The sequence below is a fragment of the Corvus kubaryi genome, unplaced genomic scaffold (assembly GCF_017639235.1).
Source record: "Corvus kubaryi isolate FWS band 111438036 unplaced genomic scaffold, C.kubaryi_AGA036_p1.0 138, whole genome shotgun sequence".
Taxonomy (NCBI): domain Eukaryota; kingdom Metazoa; phylum Chordata; class Aves; order Passeriformes; family Corvidae; genus Corvus; species Corvus kubaryi.
Genome location: NW_024580672.1, coordinates 1,557,975 through 1,577,710, shown reverse-complemented (window position 1 = coordinate 1,577,710; position 19,736 = coordinate 1,557,975). Strand labels below are relative to the sequence as shown.

Sequence of the window (19,736 nt, the reverse complement as noted above, 5' to 3'; positions counted from 1 at the left end):
AACAAGAACAAAATTACTTCAAACTGGTATCTAATCACAAAAAACAGTTAGGTCTATTTCTTCTGGAAAAGGGGAGGGGGAAAAAACCTTTTTAAGCCCCACTGCAAAAAAAGAAAGCCAAGTATGTTACATTTCTATTTCAAAATACAGACTCTTACCCCCATTGTAAGAATTTAAAAGAAGACAAAAACAAGATGAAATCAGGGGTTATTTCCACATCAAGAAACAAAAAAAAAATCACACCCCCCACCCCCTAAAAAAACTTTCCCAAAAGTTTTTGGGTTTAGAAGGATTGGAATAACATGTGATAGAAAAAAGGGTTTGAGGAGAAAATAAAAATTTTTCTGCCATGTTTTGTCCAACAAACATCTTCCTTGTGGCTGGATACTTCGAAGAGCTACTGCCATTTGACATGATCTTCACATGTCAATGAGCAGAGATGGGAATGCATATATGTAATACATATCTGTGTGTGTCTCATATATGGCATTCATAACACTGGCTATATACATATCACCTCTGTGAGATGTATGTAGATGTGGAATCAGTAGATGAGGATAAAGTAACAACATACATATGTGTGTACGTGCACGATACACATTACAAGTTATCCATAAAGCATTTACCTTGCACAGTGTAAATACTAAAATAAACTTTACTGGTTTAGAGAACATTGCAACAGGTGTAATAATATTACTAACACTGACAAACAATGGAGAAGTTGACAAGATAAATAGTAACTTGTGTGCTGTTTACATACAGGACAAAGAACACAAGAAATCGCTGATATAAAAGGATACTGGTTATGGTCATGTGATAAATTGTGAGCTAAAATTGTACTACATGACAGAAAGGAAGTTTGAAATTAAAGAGAACGTGGTTTGCCATCATCTGGATCAGGCAAGCTGCTCTTTAAGGCAGTCCAAAGCCACAGTGTTTGTTGGAATTCTGGGAAGGAACACAGAAGGATGGGTAGGACTTCTGAAACCGCAAAGTGCCTTTAAATATCAATAGCAACCTCCAAAAACGCACTACAGTCAGTCACTAAGAAGTAGGGGACTACAAATAACATTATAGGTCAAAATATTAAGGCACTTCATGTATTCATATGCATTACTCATTCAAATGTATTAGAAAAATTCTAATTCTGGACGAATTTGAAAAGCTCTGCCAAAATATTTATCTACAGAAAAAATGCATACTAAACAAATTTTAAAGTTTTATAATTCATTTTAATTTACTAATCCAGTTATTATTGTTTCCTTAATCACAACATTGAGATATACAGGATCAAGTTTTAAGGTAACTGTAGTATTAAGAGGAATATAAAGGGTTTTTACCAATCCCCCAAGGATGAAGAAGACCATGAAAAGGCGACCAAGGGTTGTTTTTGCATAAACATCTCCATAGCCAACAGTGGACATAGTAACCATCAGTAAATAAACACATTCCCAATATGTTAGCGGTTGATTATTTTGAAAATTTTCCCACGGATCCCCTGAGTTCTCCACCTACAATGTACAAGAAAACATATAATGAATTATATTCATTATGATTAACCCCAAATTAACTCCACCCATATATGCATGTGCACGTTTGTGTACAGATATTTAACCTGGCATATAATTATGAACTCTGAATCCTTTCCTGTGATTTATTTTGATCAAATACAGAACCTGACCCCGTCCCAAACAGAGCACACTACAGTTTTTTTGCCGATATATAAAGCCTTGCTACTCAGATCATTTATAGAAAGTATCTTTTCTATGCACCACTAAATAATATAAATTACTCATGTACTTAGGTAAGTTCATTTAATAAAAATGTGTTCAGAATATTTTCAGGGTAAATCTTACTTGTAATGCAATTATAATCCTCAATGTTTTTGTTTTAAAAGATTAGGTAGCTATTGAAGGCATTACTGGCACCTTTAGTAGTACACTACTACTTCTCCAAAAAGCCAGCCACTGTTGAGACAAAATTATAGATTTGTCAGTGGGAAAGGAGTCTGCTATCAAAAATTTGTTCTACAGTAAAAAGCTGAAGTTTGAGTATTCCTAAGTAGAACCAAAAAGCTTTTGTTGAAAAACAAAGAGGAAAAAAAATCCAAATCCTAGAAAACAGTATTCCCTTGGTCTTGATGTAATATTTAAGGGGTGTTTTGTTTGTTCAAAAATAGAAAAAGCTATTGCTTCTATGATAGAAGTGCTATATTTACCCAGATGAGTGTAAAAGTATGGTTCTATGTGAATGAGGAATATATCATAAATTAAAACATTCAAAATCTCTGTGCATCTTTATAAGAGTGAACATTAAATGACTGATATAGCAAGAAAAGAAGGAATTTGAATTCAATCTTACATAGCTGCATGCGGCTTACGCCAAGTGGAGTCAATGAAACTGCTCCAGCCTGGCAGCAGCATCACTGAGGGAGTTCCCTGGCGAGCACCGCCACCTGCTGCTCACCCGCGCCAGTCCCATCCCCACTGGGGTCAGGATGTCTGAACTCACTGCCACCACCTCCTCAAGAGATGAGAACAAGCTTAAACTTGGGGAAGCTGGGATGCCTCTTTGTTGCACTCTATCGGTGTGGTATGGCACTATCGAGAGCAAGGCAGCGTCAGGAGTAAAGCAGCTCAGAGAGCCCGTGGTCCATCAGAAAGAGTCAGTGAAGTGTTTTCAAATGTACTCACCAAATGTATGAACCCAGCTGCTGTCAGCCACGTGCTGATAAATATAGAGCACAGATTCACTAGCTTGATGGAATTACTGGAAATAAACAAACAAACAGGAACTTAGACTAGAATTTGTCACACATTTTTTATAGGTACGTGTATACAACTGCATACTTTAGACTCACAAACCTGATGATTATTTCCCAAAAGAAACAGACTCCCTAAAAAATTTATCTAAAAGTTTATGTATAATATATATTATTTTTCCTTTGGAGAGTTCACATTTTTATAATTTAGATAGCTTGAAAATTAAGTTCCAATGAGAGCAGAAAAACGAACAGAAACCTTAGCTACATCATTAGTCATAAACAAACTAATAGAAATAAATAATGCTTCTTCACAGATAATTTGCTTGCCTCTCAATACACTCATGTCTCCATTTTTCACTGCTGTACACTCAGAATTATTTACATGTAAATACATAAAAAAATACATGATAAAATTATGATTCCCAAATTAAAGAACTAAGGTATTTTACAGTTCCTGTGTAAAGTCCTAAGTATTTTTCTTATTATTCTGCTTGCATGAACTCCTATGGACCTCTTTATGGAAAATTCACATGAAACTAGAGTATTTCATATTTCACATTCACATTTTTCTCAAAAAAAAAAAAAAAGGGGAAAAAATGTAATTTAAACCTACCAATCAAACTCTGCAAATACTTTAAATACTTTTTAGTCACAGAGTAGTATTTTCCCTATTGTAGCCAGAAGTGATTTTGAAGCAAGGACCTCATTCAGTTCAGCAGGAAAACACCATACTTACAATCTTGTGGAAGAAATACAAATAAAACCTGCTCCCTCTCTTCTCACAAAAGTCACTGTCCTAAGAAGGGTATTCAACAAAAACCCAAGGAACTGGAGTCCAGGTATGACTGTGTCTAGACAATCTTACCCATTCATGGTTTTGAAAATATTTATAAGGAGGTATAACACCTCAAAAAAAGAACCACCATTATCCTTAAAGCAATACATTCAAAAATATAAAAATTTGGAAAAAATTCACTATCAGTTTTAGCAGTAGTAGTTTTGTAGTAGAATTAATTAATGTTTCTAACTACTTTAAGGACAATAAAAATGCATTCTTTTTGGAAAAAAATGGGGAAAAGAACCTGGAAAATTAACCAGACTAGCTCCATTAAGAATATTTTTAAGAGTTACAGTTAGTAGACACCTGGAAGTACAAGGAAAAGAATACGACTGGTAATATGACAGATGTTGAAATGAATACTGTATTCAAAAATAATATACCAGCAGTCTTGTCATGAGTGTTCATCAACATCAACATATATTCCCTATTTCTCTCTTTCTTAAATGATGGTTGATTAAAGTCCCTATTTTTTTTTTGTGGTAACATTCAGTTATAGCACAGGACCCTAACCAATGGGTTCCTAGATTAAACAAAATCATAGGAGTGATGCTGATGGAAAGCTCCCTAATGAAAGGCCAAATATCATCCTCCACCTAAACTGAGAACACAAGATGTTCCTGATAAAATAATGCGTCTGTTGGTCTCCTCATATTACTGCAATATCCATTAATAGTAACTATTTACATTACTTGTTTGGTACATTTTATTTTTGCAGATTTATTAAACACTGTATCTTGTCTGTCCTCTATAAAATACTCCCTGTGTTTCTGCCAGAGTCTAAATATAGATGAAGGATTAGTCATAAACGTTTTCCCCCTCTTTAAGCTCTTTCTAACATCTGTGCAAAATCCCTTACTGGGAGCCCTGCCTAAGCCCCCGCAGTTTTTTTGAAAAATATTAGAAAACAATGAAGGAGAGAAAATTTTCAACTGAAAACAGCAGAATTCAATTTTATAAAACATGGGAACAAAAAATCTTGAGTTAAATACATTTAATTTCAAATTAGGGAAACAAATGGGTCCTTGGCAGGGCACAGTCTTTTAAAGCGCCACTGTAAAATTTTGCTTTGTCTTACAGGATCTTTTCAAATGTATTTTTTTCCAGATACTCTAATAATTACCTAACACTTTGCTAGTCTCCTTACTGCCTCTACTGTTGCACTGTGCAGCTTCTTTCACTGGATTCCACTTTTTGGAATGGTCCTTCTGCTCCCTGCATAAATAATATATGTCCCTGTAATCCTCAGTCACTAATTCCAGGAGTAATTTTAATTTATAGGTTAGAGTAAATGTTTTTCTTTACTGGAGAAAAGAGGAAAAGGAGGAGAAAATGTCTTCTGCAATTGCACTCAATATTAAAAAACACAGCAGTGCCCATTATATCCTATCAGTTTCTCATCTTGTCTGCAGTTATGTGTTATTAATGCTAAATGCACTGAAATGCCTAGGTCTAGTTAGTTCCATTCCTTTTGCATATAAATACATATCACCTCAAACAGAGAACTCTTATCTTTTGCTGAATTTTTAAGTAATAAGAAGTACTTCCCCTACTATAATTTCAAAGCTAGTAATGATATGCTGAATTTGCTATCCCAATTGAACAACTCAAGTTCTGTCATTGATTTTTCATCTTTATGTTCACAAAAAACCTAAAATGTTGAAAATTTCAATAAAACCTTGAAAATGGACTGCAAAAAAATGCTAAAAAATCTTAATTCTAGAAGATTTTTAACTATCCCTGAGAAAAAATAATGTTGCGGTAGCTGGGCAAAAGCATACAATACACTGTAAGACTTTAAAGTAATAATAAAGGTTTAAGGCCACGGTATGTAATTGAAATCACTGCATTAGTTTAGAATTAAATTTTATTTAAATAATAAAAAATCACTGCATTAGTTTAGGATTAAATTTTATTTAAATAACATGAGATTTGTTGAGACTACTTGTTTAACATCCCTAACTCGTACAAAATTTCTGAAGATTCTCCATTAATCACAAGGGCTCAGCACGCTTTCTTTTTAGGAAGCTAAATAATTCAGAACCAGAAGCTCTCAATCAAACAGTATTTTGATACTGTAATAGAAAATGTGTGTGCAGCACATGAACTGCAGTTCTGATGGTACTTCAAAACACACTGAAAATACAAAAGTTTCTCATTGAAGGTAGCAGTAGAAGTAATACAGGAATTTTCTAGCTTTTTCCTTTCTAAAAGCTAAACTCATACAAGACATTTTAAAAACCTCAAAGCACTCACACAATTAAATTTATGTCAGGTGTAACTAAAAACTCTTCTAAACCAAATTGCATTCTGTTAATTTGTTTTAATTCGACACATCCACTAAAAAAAAAAAAAAAAAGTTGTGTGAACTTTAGTGACATTCCAAATCATTTAGTTCATTTCAGGTTATTAAGTAAGACAAAAAAGAGAGCACACATGACTTTCTGTTGCACTACCAGGAACAGGGAGAGACATTAAAAACTGTTTTGAGGCAGTGACAATTTTTCAGTTAAATAAATGATGATAGTGATGAACTGCTAAAAATGAATTAACTGACTAAAGTGAAACAGTCATAAAAGAAAGTTTTGCTTTACATGCTTTCAATAATCAACATTTGAGGTTTACAGATACTTTGCCAGTCATATAAAGAATCACAGAGATGATGATATCTAATATAAGAGTAAATTCTGCACCAGAGAAAGTCTATTTCAATGAACGGGTCAATTTTCAAATAAACTAGCTCTGAGTACCTTGAACGTGATTAATGCACACTTATGGTTCTGGAATTTCACAAATCCCCCATTACTGAAGGGGCCATTAGCTTTTATCCAAAATCCTTTCAGTTTATGGGGCTTCTTCACTGACTGCCATTTCTTATGGCAAGGTTGCTCTGCATGTTAAATGTTATTCTCCTTTACCAGACTGAACATTCTGAGCTGCGGGACTTCACTGCACATTCTTTGATGTCTTTGTTTGAAAAGAACTGGCTTCCTTCCAGTAACACAACTAAAGACAGACAGTGTGAGAGTTTTACAGCAGAGACAATAATTTCAAGGTTAAAGGTTGACAAAACAGCTGTTTACTGTGAGTGTGTACAAATTTCTGTACCTATTTTTCCATTGCTACAAAATCTGCATATAAAACCCTCATACATCTACAGCAACTGGTGCAGATAGGAGAGGTCTTCAAAATGGAACTGAATTTACAGTAATTATCAAAAGCTGGGTTCAGTATTTCCCCTGGAGTATTTTAGAGATGATGAAAAACAATGTCTTCAACTGCATGGCATGGGAAGGTTTCTTTTTATTTCCTTCAAAATGATCTTTTGTCCAAAACTGTGCTTTTCCTGCACAACTTTCATGTATTAATAGGCCAAAGAACCGGTAAGCCAGAAGATTAATTGGAGTACTTTAATTATTATATGGAAGAAATACTAAGGAAAATGAACACAATATAAAGATAGCTCAGTGTAATTTTTAATACGTTTTTGTTGTGATAAAGGATGCTCAGTTCAAAAAAACTGGAAGAGCCACAATACTAATTTCTTATAATACTTTTAAACTGTATTCTGTTGAATGAATTTGGATTTCAGTTTTTTTCAAGACAGTAGAACATGGACTGACTATATGGAAAGAAGCAATGTTTAATCAGTGCAAATGTATAATTCATTCTGCTTTTAATTTATCAACACATAACCTTGTTCAATATATCAAATGTAACAACATATCAATTAAAATCTACTGGTCACATTGCAAGAGATGCTATCACTGACCAATCATTTAACAGCAGAAAAAGGTTTAAAGAACAGATAACAAGTGGGGGTTTTTTCCAGAAAAGAAAATCATATATTACTAGGGCCCCAAACCTAAGCCATTTACATTCTGTCACCAATGCAACTAAATCAGAATGTAAAAAAAGTCTTACCTTGTTTTAAGTATATTCAGAAACTGCAAGATTTCTGAAAACTGTATCAGTCTAAGGGCTCTTAAAAATCTTAAACCTGCAGTAAAAGAAAACAAAGTTACAGTGAAGAATAATTCAAATGATAACTGCACATCACAATGACAGTGATCAATTAAATCAACATAGGTAGCATACAAAATGTCAAATACCTTTGAAATGTTCTTCCATATTTAATTGTTCAAGGATCCTCAACAGGTATTTTTCAAACTGTTTTAAATTTATTTCCCTAATAACTTATGTATCCTACCAGAAAGCCCTAGTTTATGTAGGATGTAATGGGAGGAGACATACAGGCTGCAAGCTAAGAGGAAAAAACCTCACTGAGGTTTCAGTTGGGAGTTGCAGTGAACGTCCTTCTCTTTCAGCCTGTCAAAGACACACGCAGATCTGAAAGTGTCTCAGTCCTCCAAGCTCCCACGTTGCTTAGTGAAAAGTAACAGATCATCGGCAAGAGATCTGATAACCTGGATAAAGTAGACTGTATATACCTGATTAAATTGGTAAATCTTAATGACGTAAAATCTTTTATTGTAATAATGCTCCTTATCTCCACCCTAATTTCAAAAAACACAAGCAGGATAACAGAGAAATTACACATTTTCTCTTAAAAATGGCAAATTTACTATAATTCTTTCCATCAGTCTATAACTATAGGAATACATAAATAAGTATTTTTACAAAGAAATAGCATTTTTATGTTGAAAGCAGATTGCGTGTATAGCAATTCCCAGACAACTACAAAGTCAGTGACACAAAGAGAGTGTCTGCAAGAGAAACTAATATAGAAGATTAAGGGCTTAAATTATTAAAATAGTCTTATGCTGATTGTAGATGATTTGGCCGCAGATCTTTGGCATATGAATAAAAGTACACTCTGTACTGTACATATGCACAGCTTATAAAATTAAAGTAAAGCTTGAAGGATAATTTTTATTAGAAACTACAGCCAGGAGTTACATAAAAGTTGTGTAACATGGTATTGCAACTGTTACGGGAAGGGCCAGAGCAGCTTCTTCTCATACATTCTCTTAATTGACATTTATTTTATCCAATTCCAGTGCAAGAAACCAGATTTTATTTCTAGAAACTTAAAGAAATACTGATCCTGGCAAACATATAAACCTGGTCACAACTTCCATCATCTTGCTGGAATAATAGATTCCCCTCAAGCACAAAGGTGCAAGTGGCAAGATGCGTTTAAATCAAGAAGTTTATCCGGCGGTGTTCTCGGAAAGTTGTTAAATAAAATATTTGCTCTTGCTAAGGCTTATAAATAGTCCTGTTAAGTAGCCTTGTTAAGCCTCCCTAGTAGTGTTAAAGTACACTTCTGTCTATTACATGGATATAATGCTTTTTAATTATTGACTGTGGGGAACTCTGAAAATTAATGAAAACTTGCTAAATGGATTCAGGGACCTAAATGAAAAGCAATAAAATGAAGCTTAAAAATTATAAATATCAGATCCATTTGCAATTAGGGAATGATAACTTTGGATCATATTGCTAAAACTGTGAGAGACACATCCCTCTGTTCCACTTCCAGTAGTTCCCACAGTTGCTACTCCCATTCAAAGAGATGTGGTTAGACAGGGAAGGAGAGGATCCTTAGTAGTAATTATAAACTTTCCAGCTCTTTTTCATCCAGCTGCTTTCCTCGCTCCACTCCCTATGAACTTTCATGAAAAATGGCTGGTTGGAGAAAAAACCCTTCCTCTCAAATTCTCTGCACTGCGTCTGAAGCTAATGAGATGACCAAGTTAACCATCACTATGTTTCAAAAAGAGACCTGAGAAACATCTAAGTTAGCAATAAAACCGCTATCTCCAAATCATTATAAGGGTTAATTAAGGCACATTTAGTTGCTAAGACATTAAATGATAGAAGAAAAATGCTATGGCTTCAATGTATTTCTTTGTGGAAGAAGAAAATCATTATAGATTAAGTTCTGCATTTGTTACAGCCCACATCGTTTTTTAAATTCCCTTCAGAGAATAGAATTAGAAAAAAAAAAAAAGCTAGACAGTTTGCTTGGACAGTTTAACTACAAAATAAAACTGGCTTTCAATTTTAAAAGCCGAAAGGATTATTACATAGCAAATTAATTCTTTCCAGTCACCAAAATTTTTTTAGGCACAAACAGATCTGCTATTATATTCCTATATGTATTTCATTTTATGTGATTTTCACAGAATCATACAATAGTTTGAGTAGGGAGGAATTTTTAAAGGTCATCTTGCCCAACCCTCCCTGCAAAGAGCAGGGATATCTTCAGCGAGATCAGGTTGCTCAGAGCTGTGTCTGGTCTGACCCTAAATATTTCCAAGAATGGGGCATCTACCACCTCTCTGGGCAACCTATTCCAGCGTTTCATTGTAAAAAATTCCTTAACTGTAGTCTAAACAACCCTCTTTTATACTGAAACCATTACCCTTTCTTCTATTGCAGCAGGTCCTGCTAAAAAGTCTGCTCCCTTCAGGTACTGAAAGGCCACAAGAAGGTCTCCCCACATCCCTCTTTCCTTCAGGCTGAACAACTCTCTCAGCCTTTCCTCACAGGAGAGGCTTTGCATCCCCTCTGATCATTTTTGTGGCCCTTCTCAGGACCCACTCCAAACGGTCCACGTATTTTTTGTGCTGAGGACCCCAGAGCTGGACAAAATGCTCCAGGTGGGGTACCAAAAGAATGGAGAAGAGGGTAGAAATTCCTCCCTTGCCCTGCTGCCCATGCTGCTTTGAATGTAGCCCAGGACAAAATTGGCTTTCTGGGCTGCAAATTCCCATTGCTGGCTCATGTTCAGCTTTTCATCTACAAGCACCCCCAAATCCTCTGCAGGGGCTGCTCTCAATCCTTTCCCTCACCCAGCCTGTGTTGACACTGGGGGTCGCCCCAACCCAGGTGCAGGACCCTGTACTCAGCCTTGTTGAGCCTGAGAAAGTTCCCACAGACTCACTTCTCAAACTTGTCCAGCTCCTTCTGGATGGCATCGTGTGCCCCCAGGCATGTCAACTGCACCGCTCAGCTTAGTGTTTTCTGCACACTTGCTGAGGGTGCACTCAAACTCACTGTCTCACAATTAAGTTAGTGTTATCTCTTTCAGGTCTACCAACTTACCAAGAACAGAAACAGTTTATGTTTGTTTATGCACCAAGTAGAAAGCAAAATGCACTAATCGGAACATTAACAAAAATTCCCCCTTTCCCAAAGCTGTTTCAGTTACATACACAAATGTGTACAGCTCTCTTTCCTTGGCAATACTTTGCAATGTTTTTTATACAAGTGGAGAAGAACAATTCCTTTTCTTATGAAATACCTACAAAACTGTTTTATATTTAAATGAGAGAATCAATAGTTGAGATAGGATAAGTTCCTTATGTATTACTGTGAAGTCCATTCTAATTTTGCATGTTTCATGGATCCTGCCTGCTGAAGTTAATTGTAAACTGTTAAACAGAATGTTCAGGAAGTGCTTGCTACTTTCTCTCCATCATGTGACTCACCTTTTTCTTGGCAAAGGGTTTTACACTGCAATTTTCTTATGGGATCTAACTAGAATAGGATATAATCTGCTATACTACAAATTATACAGAAGAATAAGTACCAAAATATTTAATTTACCCAGAAAATCTCTCTAATCAGAGGAAAAATATACAGATAAAATAAAAGAAGGACCTCTTGAGTTTCTCAGTATTTTGCTTCTAAATGGATGACTAAAATACACTTAGGAATTGGAGTTTATTTCAGCTGCAATATCCAGGACAAACCTAAGAGACTCTCAGATATCAAGACCAGAAAAAACTTCCACGAATATAAACTAGATTCCTTAAACAATATGAGATAAAGTATTTTAGTCATGAGTTTCTGCCTCTAATACAATAATCTGAGTTGTAGGTATGATGATTCAAATAAACCCTTAAACTATACCACAGAATTATTTTCTTACTGCAAAAATATTTGTTTAGCTACCTGTGTTGCCTGTGCAGCAAACAGAACATTTTCAAAATACACTGAAAATGTAAAATATGTGCGTAATATTATTTCATATCGTGGTGTTCAACCTAAAATCTGTAAAAAATGTGTAAAAAATCTGTAAAAAGTCTGTAAAAAATGGTCACTAATAGAGGCTGCATATTGCCAAAACCCCCTGAAATCGGTTTTAGAGAAATCAATTATCTATTCAATAGGAAGCAATATACCATGCTGAACTATCAGGCAACATCTAGAATATAGCAGAAGCACTTTTTTCCTGACTCTTCACTAAGGACCCAGCAAAAGGGACGCTTTAGAACAGAACAGTGATACTGACATGGCCAATAAACTGTGTGCCAGTAGCAATGCAATTACAGTAGAAAATTATTTTATCTATAATATTTACAGCAAAGTACACAGTATTATTTAAAGCTTTGACTTTACAGTCAATAGGGTATTTTCCTGCCTGTCAGACAGTTTTGCAGTCTCTCTGCCGAACTGATGCTTTCCACTGGATTAATATACAGCAGCAATCAGGATTAGCTGTAGGCTGCAACAGCCTCCACCCCTCGCCCCGCCCCCCCCCCCAAAAAAAAGCAAATGTACCATTTTAAATCTTTAAAGGGAAAGACAAGGAAATCATGACAACTATGCTTATATGATTTTAATGAGATTCTAATAAAAAGAATAGAAACTGGAATGGGGATATTTCTTCATTTGACATGAGAGATCAATGGACAAGAACAGCACCAAGATTACATTATTTCTCACCAATGAGGTATGTAATCCCCATCTTACTGCCTTAAGCTGTTTATTTTCTTTCTAATTGACAATAGCGTATTCAAAATATTGGTGTAAGGGTTCAATATACAGAGATCCCATTTACCACTTCTATTCCTGACAAACCATTCACCCACTCATCAGAACAGCACCTTCATCAAACCTATCAATGGCAACTTCTACCCTAGATTTCATTAAGACCACATGGTTTACTGAAGACTGGAAAATAACCAGAATCTGTATTTAGGAACATTTTCTGAGAGACAGGATAGAGGGATAATTTTTAGGATGCAAAACAATCCCATTCTGAATGTCTTCACACACTGCAGCAGAGTTACCTGAGATCTTACTCCCTGCAGATGGACTTAAAAATAAACGCTCAAAGAAAAAAGACAAGGAAAAATAGAATGGGAGGAAAGGGATTTGCCATTCCTTGGAAGCAACCCAGACAAAATATTTTTATACATTTCCCCACCTCTGTTATGCAACAGTACATGTGGGGAGAACAGCCCACAGCATGAAAAAAATCAACACTCTATGACCAGGACAGCGAAACTACCATCAAGTTTAGAATCTGCATAGATTGCTTTCAAACAGTGCTGTAGCAAAGAGTCTTAATAAATCTCTCTGCTGCACATTTCTTCAACTTACTATTGCACCTTTTAAATAATGAGAGCAGTTTCAAAAAAAATTTCTTGATAACACCATCACTGCAGAATACTACATTCCATCTCTCAGTAAAGACAATTATTTGGTTCTAAGTGAACAATGAACCCTTCTGCTGAGAGAGATAGGAGCACATGGCAGCACTTAAGTTTAGGGACTAATTCTTCCTACACAGGAACCTAAATACTGCAGCTTGTTTTTTAGGTCGAAAAATCAAACAGAGTATCTTTTTAGGAGATACAGTAATACTAGCACCAGAGACAATATAACAAACTACAGTTCTGAAGAAAACATTTAGAGTTGGACCTTACCCCAATATGAGCCGACCCTATAACAAGACACCAAGGAGTTTCGCAAAGTATGTTGCTCTTCCTTTTCAGGGACATTATGTCCAGGTTTGACACGATATGCATTTTTGAACAATTCTCCATGAGATTTTTTACGCCTTCTAGTACTTCTGTACGTTTCTGTACGCGTGCCCCCAGAAGGGTTGTGGTAGACTAAAATCTTGCTGGGAATCATGACTGTGTATCTTCAGCTCCAGGAGCACTGCATGTAAGTACTCTGGTCCAGTCTTCAGTCACAGCGTCCACTAATAGTGAAGATGGGCATATATTTCCCCTTCCTTTTGCTAATTCAGTATCAACACAGAGAGACAGCTCAAGATTTCTTTCTTTAACAGAACTTCTCTTTGGGAGCAGATTTGTTTAACTGGACATAGGATAAAGTTCCCCTTCACCCATTGTTATCAAAAGATAATTCAGTATAATCTAGTCCATTTCCATTAGCTTGAAACAACAGAATGAATTCAAATACAAAACTCAGCTTGATAAAACAGACTAAGAGTATCACAAACTGTATGGACAAAACAAATCACAGAAGCAAGCAGGCAGTGCAGATGCTCCTCTGATCCGTGATGTATTAGAGCTTAAAAGCCATCTTCCATCTGGATATTACCACATAAGCTTCTTTCAGATACATCAAAGAACCACACCCATCGATTCAAAACCCACAAACATGATGCTGTTCACTTGGAATAAGTAGGTACTCTCGCAAAGAATATAGTTCTTATAATTCACGTATATAAAGGGAATTGTTTACTGCGTGTTCGTTTCTTTGGTAAGTTCACACATCTGTCTTGCAGTTAAAGCTAGTGTGCAGAAGGCAGAGGTCACATCATCAGTCAACTCTTACAGGATTTATCCTAGATGAAATAAAAAACCTCCAACAAATAAACACAACAACCCTTCCTCCAATCCCAGTTAATGACAGCTATCTTACTGAAGGAAAAAGAATTCAAAACAAAACAATTTAGCCATCAAGCAAGAGCACAAAGAATAGAGTCCATAGCTCTCTCAAGCAGACTTAGTCTATGAATATTCACAAAACAAGAATTTTGTCCAGTCAACTACCATCTCCTTCAATTGGATAAAGCTCTTCTAATTAAAAGCAATCATGATCTTCCATTACATATGATGGTTTTCTTCATGAATTTTCCTGTTTGAGCATAACATACAAAATTCTTTTTTTTTTTTTCTCTCCTTTTTTTCCTTGGTTTTTGGCCTCAGAAGACCCACAAATATACCAATGCCATCTGGAGTACAACGCAAATCAGACACAAAAATAGGCTACACCACGTGCTTATATGAAATATACAGGATTTCAAAGCATTGGGAATGTTATTAAGGGGTGACTGCCAAATATAAAGGGGAGAGTAGTACACACAAATTTCAAATTATAAGTAATATGCAAACAGCAAAACAGAGGCAAACTACTTCAGTGAGTCCTTCACATTGTAACCTTTAACTCTATACTCTTACAAACAACCTGGTTATCTTCCTACCGGTCACAACAGACAAGTTCCACTGAGTCTATAGGAATAGGTTTTGACTTTTTATGTCTGCATGCAGACAAACATCCATGATATATCTGTGAGCACTTGAATCATTCTTCTCAAATTGAAAAGATTTGAACAGGAGTAGTACTTATCTGTGTTACTAATCACATCTTGTACAGCTCAAACTGAAAGCACGTCCTACTTATATTTTACCATATAAGGCACACTATTTCCCTTTCTTTCTATATTTCCTCTTGACTAGTATTATAATCTTGTTATTACCCAATTTTAAACCTATCATTAGTGTACTTCATACTTAGTACAGCAAATGTTTGGGTGTAGAATCCATTTACCTTGAAAGCCTGGAACGTCTCTAAAGGAAAACAGGACTAAAGTAATAAATAGCAAGAGCCAAGCTGTTTAGTTTACATGACCTATTATTTTGGTTTTAACAATTTGACAGTATTCTTTTAACTCCTCAGCTTCCTGGCATAGACAGATTTTTATCAATTTTCTTTCTTTTTGGTCAGTGCACTGCTTATCTGTTGCATACATCAATTTTTGAAAACATAAATTAAATGACAAAAACTAGGATTAAATCTAAAATAAACCTGCTTCACAAGTTTAAAAAAAACAACACATATAAATTTCAGCAGCAGTAGGATGATGGCATATTGTGCTGAGAAGCACTCTTCAACATCACAGCCAGCCACACAAAGATGTTGGTATTACTCTCCTGTGCAGATGTTTCTGCTTTCCAAAGGAATATTTTTTTAGTATTTTGTTGTACAACCCAATTACCCAAGACAGCTTCTGGTTTTCAGTGACATTACAGTTCGCTACCATCTATAATATCTATTTCTTGGCCAAGTTTTTTTATATCAGACGTAAAATTAGATTACAGAAAATTGTTCTCTGTAGACTAATTCTTTTTCAGTTATCAAGAAAAATACCTTTTAAGTAGTCTACTTCAGATGAGCATCTGAGTGGTAGTCTGGAGTCCAATTAGGCAGATGAAGATGGCATCATCAATAAAACAGCACTGTTTCCTACCCTGTGAAGGACATGGTCCTTGGCCTCCTGGTCTGAGGTAGACCAAAAACTCCTAAACCCTGTGTTAGCAGTAGGTACCTGAGATGTCTGCAGTCTGCTCTGAAGTATTTAATCCAAACTAATCAACATACATTCTGTTATAAAGAGCCCTAGAATGACTTTTCATAACCTATTTTGCCTTCAATGAATCCAAGCTAGTTACAAGTGAAGTTTTTCATACTTTTTACAGAAGCATAACCTTGAAGGATATCACTCCATGACCCTCCCTGAACTTGTCATAAAAATAGATTTATATACTTATGGAAGTACTGCTATAGTTAAATGACAACTTGCTTTCAAAGTCCATCCAAATGTGAAGCTATTAAACTTAAATATGCAGGAGAAGAAAGCAAGACTTGTCCGCAGCTAAGCTCCATTTTACCTTTGGCTATGCAGGGCCTAGGTACTTGCTTATATCATCTTGAAGGAGAGCAAAGGAAGATTAGATCCTGCCTTGGAAAACCAATGCATTGAGTAGAAGCGAGTATCAAATTATTGTCCTTTAAAACACAGGTTAGACATGGGTGACTGATTTGCTGTGCTTTTGTAGGTTACTATTTGCTTACAGTTGTGTTCAAAAGCACAATCTGTAAAAAACCACAAAACACAAGGAAACCTGCCCAAGAGAAACCTCCTATAGAAAAAAATAATTGTGTTATATCCTGTGACGATTCTCTCCTTGAAAATTCATTTTTAATTTAATTTACAATAACTGAACACATGAATTTTCCACATGCTACCTTTCCTCTCTTTTAAATTGCTACTTTTGAAATGACAGTGTAAAAGCCATTGCTGTACACAAAATGGCCTATAAAATTTTCATTACTGCTATTTCAAAAATGGTAAAAGTATTGTTCATAGAAAAAGAAAATAACCTGCTATGTCTGAATATAAAAACTATACAGGTTGGACAACAACTACGTTTTAGTACAGCTTTGTAGCAATATCTGTGGATTATGACAAAACCAGAATAATGCTCATTCTGCCAAGAATTTACCACTCATTAATCTTACTAAATTATTTAGAAGGTAAATTTACAATCCAATCTTGAGTTCCTGAGGAAATGCGTGTAGTTGCATAATTTATTTTTTTTATCTCCCAGCCTCAAAGTCTTAAGATATTAAACCATTTTCAAAAAGCTTGGTATTAGCAAAAACAAAACCAGTTATTCGATATGCAAACATTAACTTTCCTGCTTTAGACCACTTCAGGCAATGACTATGTCATATTCCATAAACCAAGCACAGATATAGCCAGTAGTGAACGAAGAGCAGATCTTAACATAAAACCAGAGACTACTAAGTTGTAAACATCATATATTACAACAGAAGTATTACCCCACCAAAGCAATGTTGGTGCCATTTTTAACAAAAGGCTGAAACCATTCATATTTACCTAATGGGTAAAAAAGAGTTAAGAAGGCAAAGATTTATTCAGCTCTCATTTTTCTATTTTTTTTTTTGATATTTTATTTGTGTAATCCTTTCCAGGTACTGAGAGTCCATTCAAAATAGATGGAAAATATGCCTTTTTTAATTCTTTGATTTGGGGAAAAAAATAATAATTGTACACTTTACTGATGATATTACTAAAATGAAAATGACCCTTGGAGTAAGAGGTTACACTGCAGCAAGCTAACCTTGCCACGAGGTGGCACAGAAGGTTGGAAATTTGGGGGTTGCCTTCTAAAGTGACCATTACAACCCAATATAAAGAAGCTTCCCTTCCTGAAAAATGACAAGTTAGCATCTTATATAATTTTCCCTGGCATTCATCAGGCACAAATTGCACTAAAATCAGGAATATGCTATTCTGAGATGCTGTAACCATGGGGCAGAACAAATGATAAGAACAAAGGCAAAGGAAGGGCAAAGGCCAGATCTAAAGCCTGACTCATGCTGCAGGACGTTGATTTAAAAAACGACTTGCAATTCTGCCTGTCTTTGCTCCCGTGAGTCACAAGGCACAGGCCATAACTGCAGAAGAAACAATGAGCACACTACGAAATAAGGCTTGAAAAGGAGTCATATATTTCAGTTCTAATCAACTGGTATGATATAATGCATCCTATTCAGTGAGCCTCTTCTGCCTTCAACTTGCACAAAGAAAATAGTTAAAGAATGGGTATGAGCAGATACATACAGATAAATTAATTATAAGAAACTAGTTACGAAAATGATACACCACAAAATTCTGTATGTGATTATGATCCAGGTGCAAAAAACATTAATTCCATTTTCCGACCCAATGGATGACAAATATTCAAAAAATATTTGTGCTTGTGCTGGTGAAGCAATAACCTTTTACTCAGTGACTCCTTGCACATTGTGTAAATTTATATTATACCAACGATAAACAGAGTATTTCAGACCAGCTGTCAGATTAAGAATTTAGTCATAAAATTTCACAGAAATCAAAGATTATGGTGTTTTAACTGCTTTTTGGAAACACAGCTGTTGTATAGATCCATACACCATGTATCAGCATACCTTATTTCACCCCAGTGCAGCACTAAAAAATAGTCTTCACTTCCTCAGTAGTGCATCATGTTTAAATACGAGGTCTGAGAATTGCAAGTGCCAGTTCATCACTAAGGCCGAGTCAAGAATAAAGCCAGTAAAGGAAGTAGCATTTAAAATTCCTCTCTTCAAATTCATGTCAGAAATTCTGTGATCTGCCTACTGAGAAGAAAATTCTCACGTTTTCAGGTGCACACAAATGCTTTCCTTCATAGGCCGATGTTACCCAAACAATAAGAGAAGATAGGGAAATTTCTATGCACTATCAGAGTAGATCAGAGCCTAGTAAAATAGGTGTCTGAAATTTTCCTAGGAGATGCTGTTCCTCAAATCTATGTATCACTTGCTATTTTCCACTGAATGCAACATATTTCTTACAGGATCTGCCTCGCATGCAATGATATATAATTTTCTCTAGATTAATTTCCCAGGTAAGAGCGAACATGAAAGAATTCAGATGATACTTCCAGATGTCTCTGCTTTTACAGTGCTGTATCTACACTTTGCTCACAACACAAAGGAAAGTGAAACAACACAGAAAAATCCAAATGTGGAATTTAATAGGTAATAAAAGCCCAAATCATACCATTTTCTTTACAAAGTATCCCATCTGATTTGAATTTGTATTCATAATATTTTACGTGTAGGATGTTCACTGACTGCCACACTATCATGATACATATTGCCTGCACACTAACCACTATGAAAATAACTTTTTCTAAAGAGCTAGCATTGTCCCAACCACATATTAGCCATTAATATACACTTCATTTACTATGCTTTAGTAAGTGTCTAAATTTCAGATAATGAAATTGCAGAAAAATAGATATAAATTATACATCTACAATACAAATTTTAATATTTACTAATAAAATTATCAGAATTTATTTAATTACATAATTAACTAACCACTTATGCTCATAATTAAAAATTGAACTTCTATACCTATTATCTACAACAGCCTTAATGTACATTAGTAAGAACCCCTCCAGGACTTTAGAGTTTTGGTATCAGGGAAGATGAATGTTGACTAGGAAAGATTTGCAAAGGTTGCATTTTGAAAAAAAAAAAAAGAATAAATATGAAGGTTGTGGAAGGTATTCAAACCATATAAGGATTTTATATTTATCCTGCTGTGACTTTTTCTTTTGCTGTCACAACACTGCAGTCATTACATGCTTGAACTTCACTGGCTCCCTTGACTAACTTCAGAGAAAAGCATCCCAGATCAGAATTATGTAAAATTGAGAGAAGTGATAGAATGTGAACATAAACCTCACTTTGCTATCAGCACACAGTGTCAGTGCTCTA

General features: G+C 35.3%; 1 protein-coding gene across 50 annotated transcripts in view; it reads right to left on the bottom strand.

The window, feature by feature from the left end:
* The window catches only part of KCNMA1 (potassium calcium-activated channel subfamily M alpha 1), a 439,385-nt gene that overhangs the window by 150,978 nt on the left and 268,671 nt on the right, over positions 1-19,736 (bottom strand). For all 50 annotated transcript variants that reach the window (XM_042018554.1, XM_042018555.1, XM_042018556.1 and 47 more), the window contains 3 exons: positions 7,527-7,602; positions 2,694-2,769; positions 1,341-1,511 (listed from right to left, as the gene is read on the bottom strand). In XM_042018554.1, coding sequence (XP_041874488.1) covers positions 1,341-1,511; positions 2,694-2,769; positions 7,527-7,602 — 323 coding nt within the window. The remainder of the gene's footprint in view (positions 1-1,340; positions 1,512-2,693; positions 2,770-7,526; positions 7,603-19,736) is intronic.